At 31.3% G+C, this 21,173-nt stretch overlaps 1 protein-coding gene across 3 annotated transcripts in view; it reads right to left on the bottom strand.

Annotated features, from left to right (window-relative positions):
- Window positions 1-8,890: 8,890 nt before the first annotated feature.
- Window positions 8,891-21,173, bottom strand: part of Dora (zinc finger SWIM domain-containing dorado) — a 33,200-nt gene continuing 20,917 nt past the window's right edge. Inside the window, exons 8-9 of one of the 3 annotated variants that reach the window (XR_011782324.1) lie at window positions 10,588-11,635; window positions 8,891-10,311 (exon numbers count right to left, since the gene is read on the bottom strand). Coding sequence is in view for 2 of the 3 variants with exons in the window: in XM_040722066.2 (XP_040578000.1) it covers window positions 10,236-10,311 (76 nt within the window). In the remaining variant the exon portion in view is untranslated. Of the gene's footprint in view, window positions 10,312-10,587; window positions 11,636-18,624; window positions 19,862-21,173 lie in introns of those variants that run through there. The other 2 variants (XM_040722066.2, XM_071891860.1) reach the window with 2 other exon arrangements.

The raw sequence follows: 21,173 nt of genomic DNA on the forward strand, positions 1-21,173 counted from the left end.
ATCCTCTTTGTTATGAGCAAGAATGTATCAGTAGAAAAGGTGGTTGGATGTGGGGAAGCAAATCACTGAGAGGATTTGAAGCAGAACTCAAAGATCGGATTTTACGAGAGGCCGAGGAAATTAGATATGTAAGGGAGGAAAAATGTACAGCGCAGTACATTTGGAGCAACCTAGAATTGAAATTTAGAGAGATGAGAACGATGTTCTTCGTCTCTTCATTTATCTTCTTTCTTATTAAAAGAGTAGGTAGCAAGGTGTTCTACGTCGTCACTCAAAGAACTTTAATCCTCTGAGTTATATATCTAGAACTTGGAATTCATACCTCAAATGGATCTCAACCCAAGTTTTGAGTTTATTTTCATACTTTGATACAATGACATTTGAATATTTAACTTCCTTATAGTAAATAGTAAACTCATTGATATTTATCAAACAATATATACGTAAATACAATAATACGGATACTTTTATCTTTTTGTCCTTCTTCAGGGACGAGGATAACCAGGCAAACACTGAAGCTGAATCCGTAAAAATCTTTAGTTGCCTTACATTCATTTAAGCGCCATGTTCACACCTTTCAACGCTGCTGTGAGCTCAGCGAGGTTGATGTGATTGCCATCTTCTTTATTTCAATGCATGCTCCGTCTTCAATAGTACTGCCATCCTTCGTCAAAACCCCTCCGTATGCAATTGAACTTAAGTCCCCCCACAACTTAAGCTCTCCTTCGCGAGCCACAGTCTACTTTCCTTTGACCGGATCATCTCTCTTAACGCAACTGAGAACCTCCTCCAGCACCTTCACTGATAGGGACTCCGAATGATCTTCCCAAGCTTTTGTTTGACAACAACTCTTGATAAAGCTTGCAGCGGTCATCCACCAACCATCAACCGTGTAATGTCCAACTAACTTCCCACACATTGAAAAAAGTTCACCTTTTGGTAGCCTGTTGGATCTAATGGCGAATTCATCTCTTTCAGATCTTCTCCAGTAAAGTCTGTTTCTTCCCATTAATTAATTTTTTTATTGTTGGTATTAAAGCGCCTGATCCTAGAATTGGGACGGTGCATGCGCTGACAACGGTCCTCTTACGTTTCCCTGGTCTTGCCAATAACGTGCTATATTCCCCTCTCTCCCGCAGTTATAACATATTGTCCCCCTCCATGACTGATTAGGTTTTTGTCGATCTCCGTTTCCATGACGAGGCTTTGCTCCTCTCGCAACAAACCCATACTAATTGCACTTGTCGTTCACATTCGTTCTTGCGTTTCAAAGAAGCCCTCTAGCGACCCCAACCACTTCTAACTTTGGCATGGACTCTATATTAGGAGTAGCTTGGAGTTGTGCAGAAATATTGGGGGTAGCCCAATCACGAAAGGCACTTTGGCCAGATCGTCTTTGTTCCCTGTCATGGTTCTTTCAACCAAGGTCCTAATTTGGGTTAGGTAGACGTCTACCGACGTACCGGGCTCCCACATTTTCTTCCGTAGCTCCATGTAAGCTTCAAAACGAGTTATGGAGAATGCATTTGTTAGGGCTTTCGCTATTCAACTTTCGTTGTTCTTGTCGACGTTCGATAATTGATCATAAACTGTGAATGCATCGCCCTCTAGGAGAAGAGGGATTATTTTGCTCATTTCCTTGAGCCCCAGCAGATCCTTCACTAAGGACGCCTGCTTCAACCAAGTGTTCACGTCTCCTTCACCATTAAATTTGGGGATTATGTCTCTTATTTTTAAATTATCCATCACAATACAAAAAGGCTCATTAGCTTTTAACACTCTAAATAAATATTCCCTTATCGAATATATATCTTCCACTCCTGAGGTCTTTATTTCAACTTTTCGCCAAAACAGAGACATGTAAATAGAACGCCTCGTTATGTAACGGGCACCGAACTAGTTCGAAGCTTTCGAGCCACATAATATAGAGTTTCAGTAGTATTTAAATATATATTTACATTTATTAAAACAAATGAATTAATTAATGGAATTCAACATTGACAAGGGAATGATTATTAATATTAGTTATTCACATCCTTGATCTTCTTCTTCAGGTGAATATAAAACCAAAATGTAGTCAAATGTGGAACGATACAGTGTCATGCCTCCTAGGAGTATATCCATTCCACTTCTACCTCTAGTTAAGCAAGAATTAGAAAAGGTCGTCCAACTAGATGTCATTGAGGAGTGTGGAGCCATCAGACTGGTGTTCTCCTGTGGAAAACAAAACAAAAGGAAATTACCGATTTAAAGTTAGTATGGATATAAGCAAATTGAAACTAGCATTGAAGACAGAAGGGTTATACTTCCTACGCTCGGTTATACCATTTCTTTAATGGGAGAAGCCAAGATTTTTACAAAAGGGGATTTCATCCGGTGTGTTTGATGGAAGAATCAAGAAAACTTACATCTTTCATAACGCAATTTGGGAGGTTGTGGTACAAAAAGATATCTTTTGGAATTAATTCAGGCCCTGAGAATTTTCACAATGAATCTTATAGGACATTCAGAAGCTGTTTATCTTAAAGATGACATTCAATGTTCAGGAAAAATCAAGAGGAGCACGATGTAGAATGGTACAAACTTTAAAGAAGCTGAAAGATACTCGAGTCACTTTCAATAAGGATTTATAAGGATGACAATTCGCTCAAAGCCAGTTAGATTTCTTGGGTCAAAGAGTTAGAGCCAATGGTGTGGAAAGCTCAAAAGAAAAGGTCTGAAGCGATCATGAAAATGAGAACTCCTGAAAATGTTAGAAAAGTGAGAAGTTCAAAGAAACTGTCAGATGGGCACCAGTGGTATACGCTTCCATAAGGCTCTGAGAAGCCGAGCAAATATAAGCTCAAATTGAGAAGAAGCTCTAAAACCAACTTTTGTGTGTGGCGGATCATCTGACCACATTCTGGGGAAAGATATTTTGCTAGAAACTGATCCTAAGCTATTGATACCGCTATTGTTGACAAAGGATTTAGATAAACTTCCTGTCATGATGCAGAGAATGAGGATGAAGCTGATGCAATATTCTTTTACGCCTATATATGTTCCTGGCAAAAAATGTAATACAGCTGAATACGGCCATTGGAGGATACACTTTGGCGACCTCCAATGGATAACAAGGAGTATACTTTTTATAAAGAATTGGACCTATATGCAAATTATATACTAGAGGAACTACCTATCACAAATAGCAAGATCGGAGAAGTTATACATCATCAGCAAGAAGATAAAATTTTTAGACAAGTTATGATCTATGTATCTGAAGGATGGGATGATAAAAATATCGTTAAAGGACTTGTTGGACTTTATTACGGTTATCGAGCGGAACGGACAGTTGTGAGAGGGCTATTGATAAGGGGAACTAGGGTGGTGATTCCCTTTTCCATAAAATTGGATGTGTTAGATCGAATACATGAAGGACATCAAGACATTGTTAAATGTAAAGCTCTGGCTCGGAACACAGTATTGTGGCCGGGATTAATAAAGAATATTGAAAATAGCCAGATATATCAAGCTAACAGGAAGAATAATCCGGAGCCGTTAATGCCAACAGGGGTCCTCAAATCAATGGCAATATACAGATGTATATGAAGTCTACAGGGAACAATATATTGTTCTGGTGGACTATTATTCACAATGGATTGTGATGACCAGTCTCCAAACCACAACATCGAAGGAAGCCATGGACAGGATGAAACAGTCATGTTCTAAATTTGGAATTACAGATCAGATTAGATCTGATAACGCCAGTTATTCTCCTTCAAGATTATTCAAGCCATATTCTGATTTTTATCTGGCAGCAAGGACCCTTATCTAGTTTTATTAAATTACAAAGTAATTCATTTCTATATGATACTCTCCGGTGGAATTAATGATAGGAAGAAGGGGAAGACTTAAGTTCCTGTGGCTGCATACCAGCTATCTCCAATACTTTGTGAGGCTCTTCTTCAGTTGAATGAAAATAAAAGACAGACCAAAAGATTAATTTGGATCGATGACACGTAGTAAACCCTTTAACTACTCTTCAGGAGGGAGATGAAGTTGTAATACAAGAGAAAGGACAGTCTGGTATATTTATGGGAAATTCAGCTTCATATTTTTATATAATACTGGATCATAAAAAAGTGAAAATCACTGTTCTTACCTGATAATATGCTAATGCTATGGCAATCCACAAGTTTTGTCTAATATGAATAATCCATCATGTCTAATGATATTATACAATTTGTAATTTGTAAAATACAAAATGTAATTGATAACGGAGAATTAAGTGATTAACACTTATTCCATCCGAATTGCTGTCGTGTTTGTTTATTTTTCATTTATGTTAATATATATTATATTGTTGATACGTTATTTTTTCAGCTTAAAATAATTTTCCCATTTTTCTACATTGTAACTTTTCTTTCCCTTGCCATTTTTTTCTATAATAATTTTAATCATATTACGATGTTATTATTTTGAATGTATATTTTCCAAGATCTTCAAATAATAACGTATATGTTGAAACATATAGAAGCAATTTTTTTAATTTTTACATGATTGATAAAAAGTTCTACAACACCTTATATAATGCTATAAAGATTTTTATTAAAAATATAAACAAAGTTTTGATCAGGAGCAAGAAAATGTATAAATTAATGAAGAAATCATTCACTGGTTATTCAAATAATAATGAGCAAATACGTTAATGACGAAATTGAAACCAAATTAAATAAAAATTAATGAAAAAGTGAAGTGATTAGACAAATTTATAAATGGTAGATCACTTTTTCACAGATGAGCCGAGCATTTCTTCATTGTAAAGAGCTTTATGCATACTAAAGTTACATATCAATTTTTTATATTGGAATCAAATTGGACCTTTGACTTCTAAATTAATTGATCAATTTTTAACATAGAGGATAACATTTTATTTAAAGAATGATACAACAAAGAGCCCATAAAATTTACATTCATTTAAATGACTTTTTTCTTATAAAAATAAACTATTTGTTGATTTAGATATTTTACTAATTAGTATATATTAATGAAACGTAGAGAGTTTAATTATTTGAAATGATTTCTTCAGTAATGATGGATATAAAAGTGAATATTTAATAAAAACAAGTTTAAGCTTGTATTATAGACCAAATATTCGAATAGTTAGGCATTAAGTTAATTTAAAAATGATTCCCTCTCTCCTTCAAAATTAGTTATTTATTTGGTTGTGATCATTTTTCTAATAACAGTTCTTAATAAGGTTCGAACTGACTATTGAAGGATCATCATAATAAAATGAACATCCAATTATTATTAAATATTATCTCTTAAAATTGGAATAACAGGAATGGGAATCATAATTCCTTAGTTTTTTTCAACATGACTATTAACCAAATATATTTTTTGTTTTTTTCCATTTGACGAAATATCCGTTCAACAATAGTTCTAGAATAATTAAAATGAATAATTTCAACTGAATTCTTCCATACAAATCTATATCCTAGTTGAAGGTATCAAACAATTACAATTCCAGGTTCAAAAACCAATATTAGGTATATGAGGTCTATATAAATGAATAGTTGATGACATTCTTTATCATGCACCGTATTCTGAAGAACAACCATAAATTGAAGATTGAATTGAAAATAATGAGTCCTCAATATATCAAATTAAATTAGTCCGGCTGCTACGAAGAAGAAGGGAGTATATAAACTTCAGGCAATCTTTGATCAATGTGAATCCATGATCATGATAATTTTGACAGAGATGAACGAAATGAATTCATAGATTGTATTAAAAAAATAGTTTTCCCAAAGGACGATTTTATAGATCTCCGTCATCATATTTGTTAAATACGCTTATTAAATTAACATAGATGTCAATCAATTAATTATTATTTATATATATTAAAGAAGACGATGAATATAATATCAATAACTTGAGGTTTCCTTCAAACTTAAAAAGAATCAATATTGGTTAACCAACTGGTTATTTTTTTGGGTACTATAACCTCGATTTAATTCTTCTTTTTTTATTACATATTTTTATTTATTTTAAGACGATAGCACTTCTACTGCAAAAAAGAGTAGAAATTGAAACGAATTATCAAGTGTAAGATCGTTAAGGCGTTAAGAACCTTCTTAAACTAATTAGATTGTGCTAAATTCAAATCTCATCTTATGATTTATCTAGCACATCTCATTGTTGCACTGTAGGTTATTTCTATTTTCATGAATTCCATGAAAAATTTATCCTTCTAGTGCTGCAAAAGTTTATTTTATTTTTGTAAATTATTTTTAATTCAGTCTCCCGATAAACTGAAGAATATCTTCGTTTCCTTTGTACATACATAAAATTCCCATAATCAAATACTAGGTTCGGCCAAAAAAATTTACACTTCGTTTTGCAACATAAAACAAGGTTTTTGGGAATGCAGTAATATTATTCTGGTCAAATACTGAAAATAAATAAAAAATGTAATAAATATATAAAACTAAATCTTCCCGAGTATCTTAGAAGCTGAGAAAATACCATCTGAACGTGACCCATGAATTCCGGCCCGCGCAATTTTGGATGCTGGTAAGAAACCAACGGAAATTGCAAAGCAGTTGGGGATCTCCAAGCTAACTGTCTATGCCGTTATGAAGTCGTAGACGGTGGACAGGAAGCTTGGAGGGAGTAGGAAAATGAAAATGACTCTGAACGAATTCAATACACGATCACGCCTAGGACTTTGGCGTATGTACCTAACCGTCTTCAGGAACATCAAAAAGGGCTGTGAGGGTGGAGAGGCCTCTCATAACACCAGCCATGAAAGAGACTCATCTCCAATGTGCAAGGCTCTGTTGAATGCCCTCAAGAAGACCAGAGCTCGTCGGGTTGTGATCTTTTGTGATTAGAAGACAGTGGAACCCGTGCAAAATCGCAAAAATTACAGGTATTTTTCCTTTGGGGAGGTTGATAAGTCTCTCTTGATTCTCACTGCCCACCCTGCATCTGTTATGTCCCTGAGCTTTGTGCCCTTGGATGGCAATGTCATTTCCCTTATCTGGTTCCCGGTTGGGTACAGGCTCACAGGGGCCGACTAAGAGCAGGTCTCAGAGAAGTTGTTACCATGGGTACTAACCAACGAATCGGACATAAAGGTGGTGTTCCAGTAGGATGTTACACCTGCACACACCTCCAAAAGGGCCCAAAAGTTGTTGGAGGACAACTTGCCTTTCTGAACAAAGAAAATATAGCTCTCCTACCCACCTGATGCCAAACCATTGGACTTCACGTTTCGGGTACATGTTGAGTCCAAGGCCTGCACCGTCAGTCAAACTAATAACATTAACATTGTCAGGGATACTGTCCACCAGAACTGGGATGCCATGTATGAGGACTACCTCTACAATGGGTGCAATACCTTCCGTGGCCGCCAAGAGGCCACCATTACTGCCAAGGGGAGGGGGCCTACATCAATGATATTGGTAGCTAAGACACCGTATTAGTTATTGATATTTTATTGACAATAATAAAAGGATTACTGGTTGCTGAAATATATCTTGTATAGTTCTAGATTAAAGTGTACAGATTTTTTCGCTGCAGCCGGTACATTTCAACTTAAACAGTACTCGTCCGCAAGTAGTGTTTTATACTTGAATTTTACATCAAATTGAGTTATTTATTTTATTTATCATGTTGTCTCTTTTTTGAGAAATAATTTTTAAGGTGGTGGGGGGTCAGGTAGCAAATTTAAGTAACAACTCAGGACTCTATCAACTCTTTTTCTTTTATTTGTCTTCAAGTGTTGTTGCTGCTATAACAATGAGCTCCACATATCATGGAAGAAAGTCTTCAAATGATCAAAATATATCTTGCTACATCTATGGAATCTTCACTGAGAGGTGCAACATTAGAATTTTGCCTACTACATATTAACAACCACCAGGCTCCTTATAAAGTCTGCAAAACCTGTGTTGAGAATTTTAAATCATGTTATCAAGGAATGATTGTTAAACTTAATATTGGAGTAACTTTGGTTTGGAGACAACCAAGCAATCCTTTAGATGACTGATATTTAAGGTTGATAATTTTGGTGAGGATACAAAAGCGTGCGAAGAGGAAGGGAAGAAATACTTATGGCATCATTGATTAAATAATAAACATCTTCCTCTATCAAGAATGTTATCAATTCCCACTTTATTATTCAATATTAGTATAAAATTAGATACTGATACTCGACAGAGAACTGAATACAATGCCTAAAATAACGTCGTTTTATGTCTGGATTTTTGGAAATGGAGGCCCAGGAATTTGGAAAATACTTACCGGACGAGAAACAGACGGCTTGTCTGATTTGTTGATATAAATGTGCCTTTAGTCCCCTGCCTAGAATTAAACGCCACTAATTATCCTCATCTCACATCAAGACCATGGATATTGATCTATAAAATCAAGTTAATGATGAATACATCAAGACCGACTTTAACTCTGATCTCACAGAGATGCTTATTGCATGTAATATACCCTTATCCATTGCTTATCATCCTACGTTCAAAAAATTTATCGAAAAATACAAGGGTAAACCTGTCCCTTCCCGAGGAACCATCAATAAATTAATGGAGGATGTTGGTGATGATATCATTTATAGAAATACCCCAATTGTAAATTGCGAAGCTATGATAGTTTTCAGCATGTTTAGAGTCATCCACACCAAATTATGATACATAACTCATTAAATGGAAAAAACAACTGGCCGACAGGACTCAACAATGATGACAGATTATTGCTGAGAGGCAACCCAGAAGCTGTACACCAAAGATCAGCCAAGTAAAAAAAAACATTCACAGAACTGAAATTATTCCTTGATCTGTTCACCATATATACGTACTTCTTTATTCAACCATTGTAATCAATAAATAAATAATACATATGGAGTGAAACTTTATTTTAATACAGAGCTACAAAAATATCAATTGTATATTACATTGTATAATCGTTAACCAAATCATATGAGCTCTTATATTTATATATTTATTAAGATTTAAAGACATGATTTCGGTCACACGCGCATATTTTTTTAATTTTCAGAATCATTAATACTTTATAGGAAGTCGAAGTAGAACCATAAATAGATTTTATAAAAGTATTTAAATTTTAATGTATAATTGTAGTTAAATGTCATGAGAGATTCTACTAAAGTAAAACATCAAATTTAATAATTGGCCTGGTGGATTTAGATAACTCATAAACATTATAAATCAGAAATAATTATGTAAAGCGTACATGACCGATTGTAAAATAATATTTTAGTTCGTTAAATCCTTTCTATAAGGACCAACATTCAATGAAAGAACCGGGAAAAGTTTATATATGTAGAGTTATGATTAATTAATTCAAAATTTTCAATAAAATTGAAGTTTAAAAATTATAATAACCATGGTTTTAGGAACAAAAAGCGGGAGATGATTTCCCCTCAATAATTTTAAATAGTAAATATTCGTCTTAAGGTAAATAAACTTTTCTTGTTAATTATACAAGATAATTTGAAAACAAAATACTGAATTATTTCCCCTACAATAATTATCTTCTTAATTTTTAGAAATAAAATTCACTTCAAGGAACTTTAAGTAAAAAAATGATTTCCAATGACAAAAAAAAAAATCCACTAAGTTCTGAGATCATGGAAAAAAAAAGGAAAATTTGATGATATATTTTTTTAACTATCGTCTTGTTAATATAGACGCAACGGTGAAAATTATTAATCCATTTAATTTTAAAATTAATAATGACTTGCATTATACAACTTCTAAAAAACAATGAATATATATATATTTTTAAATTGATCAAATAATAAATAAATGAAAAATTATTTTTTTCATCAAAGTATATAACATTCCGTCCTCGGTCAACCAGATATTGACAATAAACAAAGATACTTATATTTTTTTACTCATATATAAAAATAATATTGAAGTAATATTTTTTAAATGTAACCCTAAATCAATAATATACAAATGTATAACAATTGAAATTCACTTGACTAAATTATTTAAAATCAATTAATTGTAATTGAGGATCTAGGTTTGAAAAAAAATCATAATTATAAATTGAAGAAAAAACTGATTGTATTTTAAAAGGATGAATTTCGACATGTAGACCAAGTAATCATAAATTCTTTAATAGTACAGCATGAAGCGATAATATATCCCTTTTGTATTCAACTTAAAATAAAGTTTAATGTCTAATTTAATAGTCAAGCCAGGCTCATGTTACAATTGCTCAATGGTAGTATTTTGGACACGCGAGAGGACCTTCTGCCATAACTCCTTGGTGCATGATTTTGACCTAAAATCGATTGAATAAAAATATAATTAGTCAACTATTTAATAACTATTGATACTATAAGTTTACATATAAAATATTTTATAAAATCTAATTGATACTTCTATTTGTTAATTACTCCCTTATGCATGTCTCTACAGATAATTTTTACCCAGTCATCCTTAACAATGATATTTAATACTATCAGATTTGCAATATTTTTTTCACAACTCAATTGAATTCAAGAAAGGACATCGGCTGCATAACGTTAATTTCTTCGTTCTGTAACTATTTTCTTACCGTTGTAGAGTGGCAATATGCGTTGTGCTCATTCTTATGTCAACTTTTTGCAATATGTAGGATCATTATGATACAACTGCTCTTTATAAATTGTTATATTACTCCTTCATCTCTCTACAAAAACAGACCTTAAAAAAATTATAATCCAACCTCTTTATATACAAGTATATTTGTGTTATGTATTTCATACTTCCTTTCTTGTTCTTATTTTCTTGTATGTTCTTTAGTGTATTAAAGTACTGTGTTTTACGTAGTATAAATAGTCTCGTATTTTGTAAATAAAATAGAGTATAGTTAGAATACACATGATCTTATAATAAGTGTAGTATTATTCCTCCACGCCATTTCTTCTTCTCATTTGTCTCTCGGTTTTTTTTGTATAGAGGAGACTCATCCCCATCTTTTCACAACTCTGAAATCTTTTATACGTTTTTAATCAACTGGAGAAAACTCCATTCTGTACTACCTTATTTTTTTGTAATTTTAAACAATTGTACATTTTTAAATGCATTTAGCCGATTTTATACCAATAAAAATAAAACATATTCAATAAGGGGTTGTTTGTCCAGTAAATATAATCTTCTGGTTTTTTAATAATTCCTTTCAAAATAATTATGCTAGAAACACTAAAAACTTGCTGGATTGGTTAATGTCCATTAATTTGAATCTAGTCCAGATTGATGAGCAAATTTTTTAGACTAATTACAAATGAATTCGTTATTTAAAAAAAAAAAAAAGATCAAATAAATAAGATACATTTTATCTATTATTTCCTGATATTTGGAGACCTCTCCTCCATATTAAATACATTCCGAATTTAGAGACCTCTCCTCCATATTAAATACCTCCAAAGTCAATTAGTTATGTAACTTCGAGTCTCTTTCTCTACTCCATCCTTAAAAGATTTTGAGCTCTACGTTAAATGGTGGGAGCGACGTCACAAAGGAAATGTCTTGTTAAAAAATAAGAGATCTGAAGGAAAAAATGTCTTTGGTAGATTGACGTTCCTCAATTTTCTAGCCAGTTTATACCTATTTTCTCTCCCATCCTTTTGAAATAATATATAAAATTAACAGTGTACTTGATAATGTCGGAGAAGTGACTCATTAAAAGTTTTAACAAACTTTATAATAAAAGATATTGGTTATGTATATATATATATTTATTAGCATTACAAAAGTTGTCAAATGATTGGAAAAAGGTTACGAAATAATTGAGTAAATTTGAAAAAACACTAACGAAGACAAAGCTAAACGAGCAAAGGAAGAATGTTGAGATTCTGACGGTAGACAATTTAGCACGCATTTCTTCTTCCTTTTTATTATTATTCTAATGTAGTAACTTTTTAATTTTCCCCCCGCCAAAAAAAATATATATACATATATATGAAGAGAAGTACAATAATATTAATCAAAAGAGAGAAATTATGCGTGCTGAATGAGTGGGTAAGCACTTAAGTGAACCCACCTTTATAACAACAAAAATAAAGAATGCTGATTTGAAATATCAGAGAAGAAAATTATGTTTGTCTTTCTAGACACAATAATTTTGAAAAGAATTACACTGAGAGGGCCTAGCAATGATCATTAAAAATCAAGAGAGATACAAGTTTGGAATTATGATAACATTAAAAGAAACCCCTATTTATGAGAATAATATAGAATTACTCTAGGAAAGATTGAAAACCGATGACGTATCACTGCTTGAAGAAAGTATTGACAATCATATTAGAGACAACAATAGTGATGGGTTTAGACTCAGAGCAAGAATCTATGAGTTGTTATTCAAATCATTTTCGAAGATACATTAGTGAAAAAACAGAACTCCTTAATCATATGGTAAAGTAATTAAAAGAAACGAAAAATGAATTTTAAGAGTTTGGTGCTTAAAAGTGGGATGGATGGAGATACAAATAATTACCGTTTATGGAAAACTTCGTCTTAAGAAACTTTAGATGAGAGGCAGCAAGTGTTATGAATGAAACGACAAAACGAGCATTATTGATTCAGGCATTGCCTAGTTTTTATGACAAAGAAGTAGGAATAAACTCGACAAACGAGTTCTAACAATATCTGGAGTAGAACAAGGATCAATCACTTAACCTCATTTAGGGGGAAGTGTACTTTTTATGCCTAAAAATCAAATGCCAAAACCTAATTTACTTTATACTATATTACTCCCTATTTATGAAATCAGCAACAAATAATTATTGTCAAGTCACGAACTACAATTAATTCTTCCACGAAGAGAACATAACTTAATTAAAATAAAAAAGTATTTGATTTTTAAAAAAACCCTGCTTATAGTAAGTGCTTCAATCTGGGAGTGCTACATATATAGTATCATTAACATTTTTATCCAAGACAATTAGAAAAGAAATACCATAAGTCAAGTTTAGATCGAACATTTAATGCATTTAAGTCAGGAGTCATCTTTTTCGTAAAGGATGTACAATATATCAAGGTTAATAGAAATACAAGGTTATACTAATGCATGTACGACTGATATTTGACTTCCACAATTACAATTTCATGGTGTGTGACGTTTTCAAATATACTGCAACGGATAAAAAACGTCTAAGTCAATTATACATAGTATATCTTCATTAAACATTTTGCTAATAAATACTTTCGTAATACCCTCAAAAATCATAATAAAGCAGGAATCTGATAATCACATCAGTATTTTAAACAATGATACCATAAGTCTTTCTCCCCCCTTCTCCTTGCACGCGTTTTTCTTTACAGAATTATGAACTTTAGTCATAGTATAACAGAGGTTGCATGTTTTGTCAAATCTGTTTTTCCTGTACCGCAGTCGGTAATATACATCAAAATGAAAATTGTAGCAAGCCCTATTCCATTGCAATCTCACCTTGTATTTCTATTAACCTTGCAATATATAATATCAATCTATATAAAATAATTAAGAAACAGAGAGAAGATAGAAGGAATACTTGATTAATAATATAGTAGACAGTATATTGAGGGTGATATTTTTGAATATTATGAATTAATTTTGACTTATATAATAATAGTATGTGTATTTGAAGGATTGATTCTAAGGTATTCATTATTATTTTTATATTTTATTTTAAATTTTGAAACTTACGAATCACCGTATTTGATATATTTTTTTGAGTAAATGAGAATCAAAAAGTACATTTAAAAAACTAAGCAATAACACCGCTATTATTTATAACATACATATTAAAGTGTGACTGAAGTCACGTTAACACACTTTTTCACAATTTACCGCATGATCATCACCCACCATTTTAATGATTTTTTGAGAGCTAGCTTCTCTATATGAAATACAAAAGTGTGTTAAATATTAGGGTTCTGTGACTCACCTAACTGTTATAAGCACCCACAAAGTTGGAACTAATGGCTTAGACCAGTGTTGTTCAGAAGGCCATAATTTTTCTCGTAGTGTATCGATTAAAAAAAAAAGTCAAAAGATGTACAAGGACACACACTTTAACTGATATTCAATCTTAATTTTATTTTAACTAAAAATAAAAGTTTGGAGCTCTGGCGCAGCCTTAAAAATGCGGCCCTTCCAAGCAGCAATACTGATTTTGTCTTAATTTTGGTATAACATGTCTCAGTATATATTTTCGAGCATATCCAAAATTCAGAGTGGAATTTTAATGAGATTACTTCTAACGAGAGCATTAATTATAGTATGTAGAGTCGCTTTTATAATTTATCAGCATTATTGTTCTATTTTTAACCTATGTTTTAATTTTAAATAATAGCCAAAAATTATGTTGATAAATAAAATAAATTAAGATTATTTTTTTAAGTATAATATAATTTAGAATTTAGACATTTTATAAGATAACAGTAGAAATAACACTATAATAGAGTCAATAATTTTCATGTTAAACTTAAATTATAAAAACAATTCAACTTTTGACTCCTCTGATTCACTTTGCATGTTAACTCTTAGTGATTAGTCTTTTTTTGGCAATAAATTAATGAAAGTTTTGTGTGCCATCAATGGTTTTTACAAAACTTTTTTTTTTTAAATAGTCTTTTCTTTTTAATAAAATGTAAAAATTCATATTGTCCCGTCCATATCATTCAGCTTTATTATTTGATTGTTAAAAACACGTCGTATGCTCTCTTTCGTAGTGCCACTTACACTATCTGAAGTTCACTTGCAATGACTTGTTGCAAAAAAATGCCACTCAGAAGACAATCGAAAATCCTCTTGGTGAAACATGAAGTTTACAGAATTATATTGGCCTACATACCGATAAGAAGTATTTTTTTTTTTTTAATATTACTAAATTTTTCATTTTAAAGATTTGGTTAGAAATTGATTTGAGCCTTAACAATGAAGTTTTGTTTCGCTACATTGACTACTTTCTCAAAGAGACATTCAACAAAATGATGTATTGATAGTACAGTAGAAGTTAATTCACATCTATCAGTGGATACCTAATGTTGAGATTGTACCTCAACGATGTTTTCAAATTTTTCGAGTAAAATATTTTCATAATTATCAGTAAGTTTGAAGGTATCACAAGTACGAAAGTAGCACGAAGGTCATACAGGGTTAAATACAATAATATGAAGGTATATTTGTAAGTTACTATTCCGGCCATTCTCGATCCTATGATCATGAGTTTAATGTATTGATGAAAAGTGGAAACACACAAACTGTGTACTACTAGTACGAGCAAGAAGACATTTTGCTGGTCCATGGGAAGATAATTTTCAAAATCCATTATTAAATTGGCTTTTATCTTTAAATCTCCCATAAAGTTCTCTTAAATTGTTCAGAATTAATTGTTTTAGTATGTATTTCTTTCAAGTAGGCTCTAGTATTACAACATAATCTTTTTTAATAGGTAATATTCTACTTAAATCATCAGTAAGATAAAAAATCGACCACTTTGTTTATTTAATCAGGTTCCAATGGGTTGACCTCCTTTGAATAAGGAAATGACAACATGCCACTTTCATAGATTAATTTCTTTCCCTGAACTTCCATTCTTTATGAACAATTGAAATTATGCATCATTACTCTTAGGCTCTTAGTCTTGGCGAAAATGGTTAAATTCTATTTTCTGTTTATTATTTGAAACTTTATTGTTTTCTTTTAGTATTTTTATCACTTCAGGTATGCAATATTCCTCACATAATGGATAATTCGATACATCTTTCTCGGGATAACCAATGACAAAGTCCTATTTTTTTTAAAAGGATTTCTGTACCTTTTTCCACATTGATAATGTGAAAGTTTTTGACTGATCAGCTTCTTGTCGTTCAAATGGACTTGTCCCTTAAAAGAATAAGTGACTGATTTAAAGTATTCCTTTAAATATTATTCTCCAAAATATCATTAGTAAATACGTTATCAATTTTGTTGCTATTGGAGAAACACTGACTTTTGTGTCTGTTGGTGATATAGGAGAATCTGTTTTATTGAGTATTTTCCTACATCCAGTTTTGCAAGGGGACATTGAAAAATCTAGAAGATCTATTCCGTAATACTTCTTTTTATGTGCTTTAATAGGATCTCTACAATACTTACAAAAATTATTTTTATTTACAGATGCCATTTTGGCAGCTGTTTCTATAAATTTTAAAATGTGTTTGATTTAATAGTTTCTTTCAAAATGCACTATTTAAAGGATGTACAATACTGTAATTCGATGTTTTAATTATTTAATGCACAATACAACAATGTGGAGATTTAAACTACTTAGAGTACTTAATTTCTTTGTTATTAATATTAACTTATTGAATCTTATCATAGTATTATTTAATCATTATATAAGTATATTATTCTTAAATAAGAATCTTCATTTATTTTATTTATCAACAGAGTTTATACATATTAAATAAAATAAGAGTTTAAACATAAAATAAAAATACTGATAAACTATAAAAGCGACTCTACATAATAAAATGAATGCTCTCGTAGGAAGGGATCTCATTAAGATACCACTCTGAATTTTGGATATGTTTATATGATATATTTTTTTTGTGCGGGCGGAATTTGAAGGGTTCCTTCCAGTGAAAGCTTCCGCCTAGTAATAAAACTCCTCCAAAAAGGATCAAAATCAGATGGGGAAAAAATATATATTCTTACAAGGGGTATGAAAGGAATAACTTATTTTATGAAGAAAATTCGATTGTTAAATTAAAAACATGTTAATTTAGTTCCTTCATCTACATAGTCCATGCACCGTTATGAGCAATTTTTATTTTATTCATTCTTTCGTTTTCTCTCTTGTTATTTTGTAAAAAATAAAAACAATGAAACCATGTATGAACGTTGGTATATAAATTGTATTTTATATTACAAAATTCTGACGGTTTTTAAATAAATAAATTCAAAGAGTTGGTTTTTACATAAATAAATTTAAGAGTTGGTTTTAATTGAAATAAATATCTATATAATGTAATTAAATTAACTGTAGGGATTTACTACTTATCTTGAGCTAAGATTGGTAAGTCTTACTTTTGAATTTATATTTAGACAATTTTGACCTTGCATCATTAGCAATCAATTGGTGTCTTTTCAGTTCATCTGCTGTTATTCTGGATTCTATAGTAGTAGTTGTAACACCTCTTTCCACATTTTTAGAATAATTAGAGATATCAGTGTAAAGTAAATATTCCAGAAATTTTCTGCTCGTGTGATCCATCTAGCATTGTGAACCGTCCCTGGATGTTTTTGAGAAATAAGCTGGCAACCGAATCTGGTCCATTTTGAACAATTAAGTAAATTTCCAAAAATTACTTTAGATTCCTGCTAAACTAGTTCTTTTGAGACACAGTAACAATCGAAACACATATTTTTATTGCTTCAAGTTTTATTGGATCCTTATGACAAGAGAAGTCTGATACAAGGGTTTCTAACTCCTTTAAAAGTTTTTAGTCCACTTAACTTTTCGTCATAAAATTCAAAAAGCTTTTTTAAATGCAATTCATTGAAATGAAGAAGGCAAATAACCCATTATAATAGCATTTAATTTTGTTCCATAAGTCTAATAATACCACCTTTTTTATCTTTTATTAACTGAGGTCCCATCACTATCAATTGATCAGAATACATTAGGAGTTCCAGATCAAGCTATTAAAAAACTCTATTAATTTGCAATAGGCTCTACATTTACAGAAATATGTAGCTCCTCCAGTTTCAGGCTTTTCAGAACCCAGTAGACATTTCGTAAGATCTTTGCAGATATCTAACTTGAAACATAAGAATTCTTTTTTTTCCTTATACATTTGCTCAATTTTAATTCTATATTTTTAAACTTCGTAATGGAAACAAATTTTGGAGTTCCAAGCTTCATATCTCTTAATAATGCAATGCCATAAGCTGCAGTCAAAAGACTAAAACTTAGCTTGATTCTTGGATTTCAGTTCCTCAGTTACACTTACTTCATTACTTAAAGGACTTGCATAATCCAAATTGATTTCATTTGATTAAAAAGCTAATTTTGTTCGCCATTATTCCTTTTTTTTATCCTTTTGCTCTATTGGTCCTTCTTTTTTTGATTTTGAAAAAAGTTATACGACTTTTCTTTATAGGATGTCACAATAACAGAAACTAATTTGTGTTTAATGATATATCAATATTTTTTTAACGAAAGAATATAAAAGTTTCATGTAACAAAGAACAGATTTTTAATTCCGCAATAAATAAGTAATGTTATTAATAAATTTTGAGTTTATAAGCTAGTTGGAATTAGCATATTGCTTGATATGTAGGGACTAAAGTGGATATTTGCGTATATTATCTTAAATAAGAAATACATATATCATTTTTTAGTTAGAAGGGACGAGTAATAAAATCTTAGAAAATGCTATTCCCTTTTGAGCATTTTACAAATAAAAATGTTTTTCTTTATTATTTATACTGAATTGCAACTGATATTATGTACTTTGTACAAGAAAAATAATAGTTTCCACTACTTTTTTTTTGTCAAAAATAAGAATTTGCAAATAACACGCATTGTATTATTATATTTACTATTGCACACGGAGTCCATAAATGAATTAACTAAATGAATATGTTTTTTAAGTGTTTATTGAATTTGTATAAAATAAGTTATTCTTTTCATAAACACATTTATGAATTAAAAAAATTCCATCTGATTTTGACCATTTTTGGAGGAGTTTTATAACTGGGCGGAAGCTTCGACAGGAAGGAGCCCTCCGAATTCCAACGCACAAAAAAAATATTCCAGGGTATTCTTATTTATAATAAATTCATGGGGTTATTAGTTCAGATTTTTGTTAGATTAAAGTTGGTTTTATGGCACAAACTAATACATATACCAGAAAATCTTTGATATTTTATAGGCGCAACTCCATTTTGTCCATGACTTAATATGTATTATTACACAAAATATAATTTAAAAATTTTTTATTACGTGTGCCAAAAATGTTTTGTTGTGTTTATAAGTAAAATAATAGTAATTTAGTGACTGCTTAACAAAATGATAAGGGACATTCTCTAAGAAAAATACTTTCTAGAATTTAATTTTCTATTCCAACATTTCAATGAATATTGCATAAAAAAATTATACGGGTATAAGAAGAAAATAGAAAAATGTAAGAACAAATCTTACTGTAAAATTCAGATTTAATTCGGTCAGCAAAATTAGCAAATGAGAAGCCAATACACTAACTAAATCTTATTGTGAATGTGAAGAGCTAATTATTAATTACTTTTTCATATTTATCAGAAATAGGATGTTTTTTTTCCACTACACCACTAATTATACTATTACTATATAAAGTAAAATTAATTAATAATACTCAGTGATGAAATGAAAATTGCACGGATACACTACTATCTATTATAAAATTAATATTATTAATCACCATTTGATCATCCCTTCGATCATCTCTTAATTCTGTATTAAAGATTTACATTATATATATTATACCTATTTTGCCAAAAAGATGATTCCTAGCTTTAACAGATAAAATGTTCTATCTGAACTTTACTTTTGGTATTTTTTTCGTAATTGACTTCTAGAAAAATCTTAAAGGTCTGTAAAAATCCCTAGTTGAAACAGCCACTCTGCACCAGTTTTTTTAAGGCAACACTTTTTTTTTCTTCTAAAATGTGGTCGTCATGGAAGAGATATTAATTAGAGCATGCAACTTGTGATGCTGATGAAATAAAAAGGGTTATGCTTATTTGAGTTTTAAGTATAAAGGATACACTTCGCCCCACATGAAGTTTAAGGGATTTACCCTTGGTCCACTCCAGATATTAGTAGAACTCATTGGCTGAACTATTAAAGAGACATTTCAGAAATTTAAATGTACAATAATTTAACAAAATGTACTGAGATAAATAAGAACAGAGCTTCATAAAAGGAGAATATTTGAAAGATGGAAATAGATCGAATGAAGAGACTGACATTATCTATCGAGTGTTTCAGAGATAGAATGAGAAAAAGTGGTCAAGCAGAATATGTTGATAAATGAATTTTGATAGAAGATGTTATAAGTTATATGTTACCTCAGAGATTATTTAAAACAATGAAGAAGGGTTACAATGTAGACGAACTCGTCTTATTTCTGAGGAAAAATACGTATACATGTTGAAAGAGAAACGATATGAGAACACAACATCACTCACTATCGTCTTTGTTCAATAAAGAAGCCGTGGAGATAGGGTATGATTGTGGCTGAGGCAATAACTGTTATGACTTGACGAAATGTAAGAAATTTGTTATATTATCTGTAAAAGAGCGTCATTATATCATAGCGAAAAGAAAATTTTGTTTTCGATGTCCAGAAGTTGGACATAAAAGGTCTATGTGTCCTAATTTTATGAAATGTAATCTTAGTAACAAACACAACCATCACACTCTCCTTCATTTACCAACCACTAGATATAAAGAGATAGAAAACACTAATTTTAATACCCTGCAGGTAGAGAAAGTGAATTACCAGTTGTAATGATTGAAATGTAATATGGAGATTGGCTCAAGCGCAGATAAAGGGTAGGACAGCAAAACATGGACTCGAGAGATGGATTTACACATATATTAGTAATATTAGTAAAAAAATAATATAAACAAGCTTTTTGCAAAACTTTTTTCACTCAATAAGATCACCTTTATTATCAATCACAGCCTTTACATGTCGCCTGAAGGACATATAGGAGTTGATAAAAAATTTATTGGACAAGTTATCTCATGCAGCCATTATGGAGGACTTCAGAGAGTGGACATTTAGGTGTGAGGTCCTGTTAGTTTCCCTCTACAAAGTGCTCTATATAGAAAAGCCCAGTGGGTTCAAATCTGAAGAGGAAGGGGGCAATATCTATGTGGACCAGAATTAATCCATGTTATCTTCGCATAACTTTTGGCACATAGCGGATGTGTGAAAGGGGAGCCATCCTGAGTACATATGTTGTTACCTTACCGGTAGGTGGTCTTAAGCCATTGTAAGATGGAGGAATCTTCTTTCTTTCAGGGGCCACAAAACAGAGGACGATTTGATGTGGTATATCCCTTGGACCTTTTCTTTTGTTTCCGCAAACTAATCATCGTTCAGGCTGTTGTGAAATGGACCAACTGTGAAAAAATTTCTTGT

The sequence above is a fragment of the Lepeophtheirus salmonis genome, chromosome 12 (assembly GCF_016086655.4).
Source record: "Lepeophtheirus salmonis chromosome 12, UVic_Lsal_1.4, whole genome shotgun sequence".
In the NCBI taxonomy this organism is placed as follows: domain Eukaryota; kingdom Metazoa; phylum Arthropoda; class Copepoda; order Siphonostomatoida; family Caligidae; genus Lepeophtheirus; species Lepeophtheirus salmonis.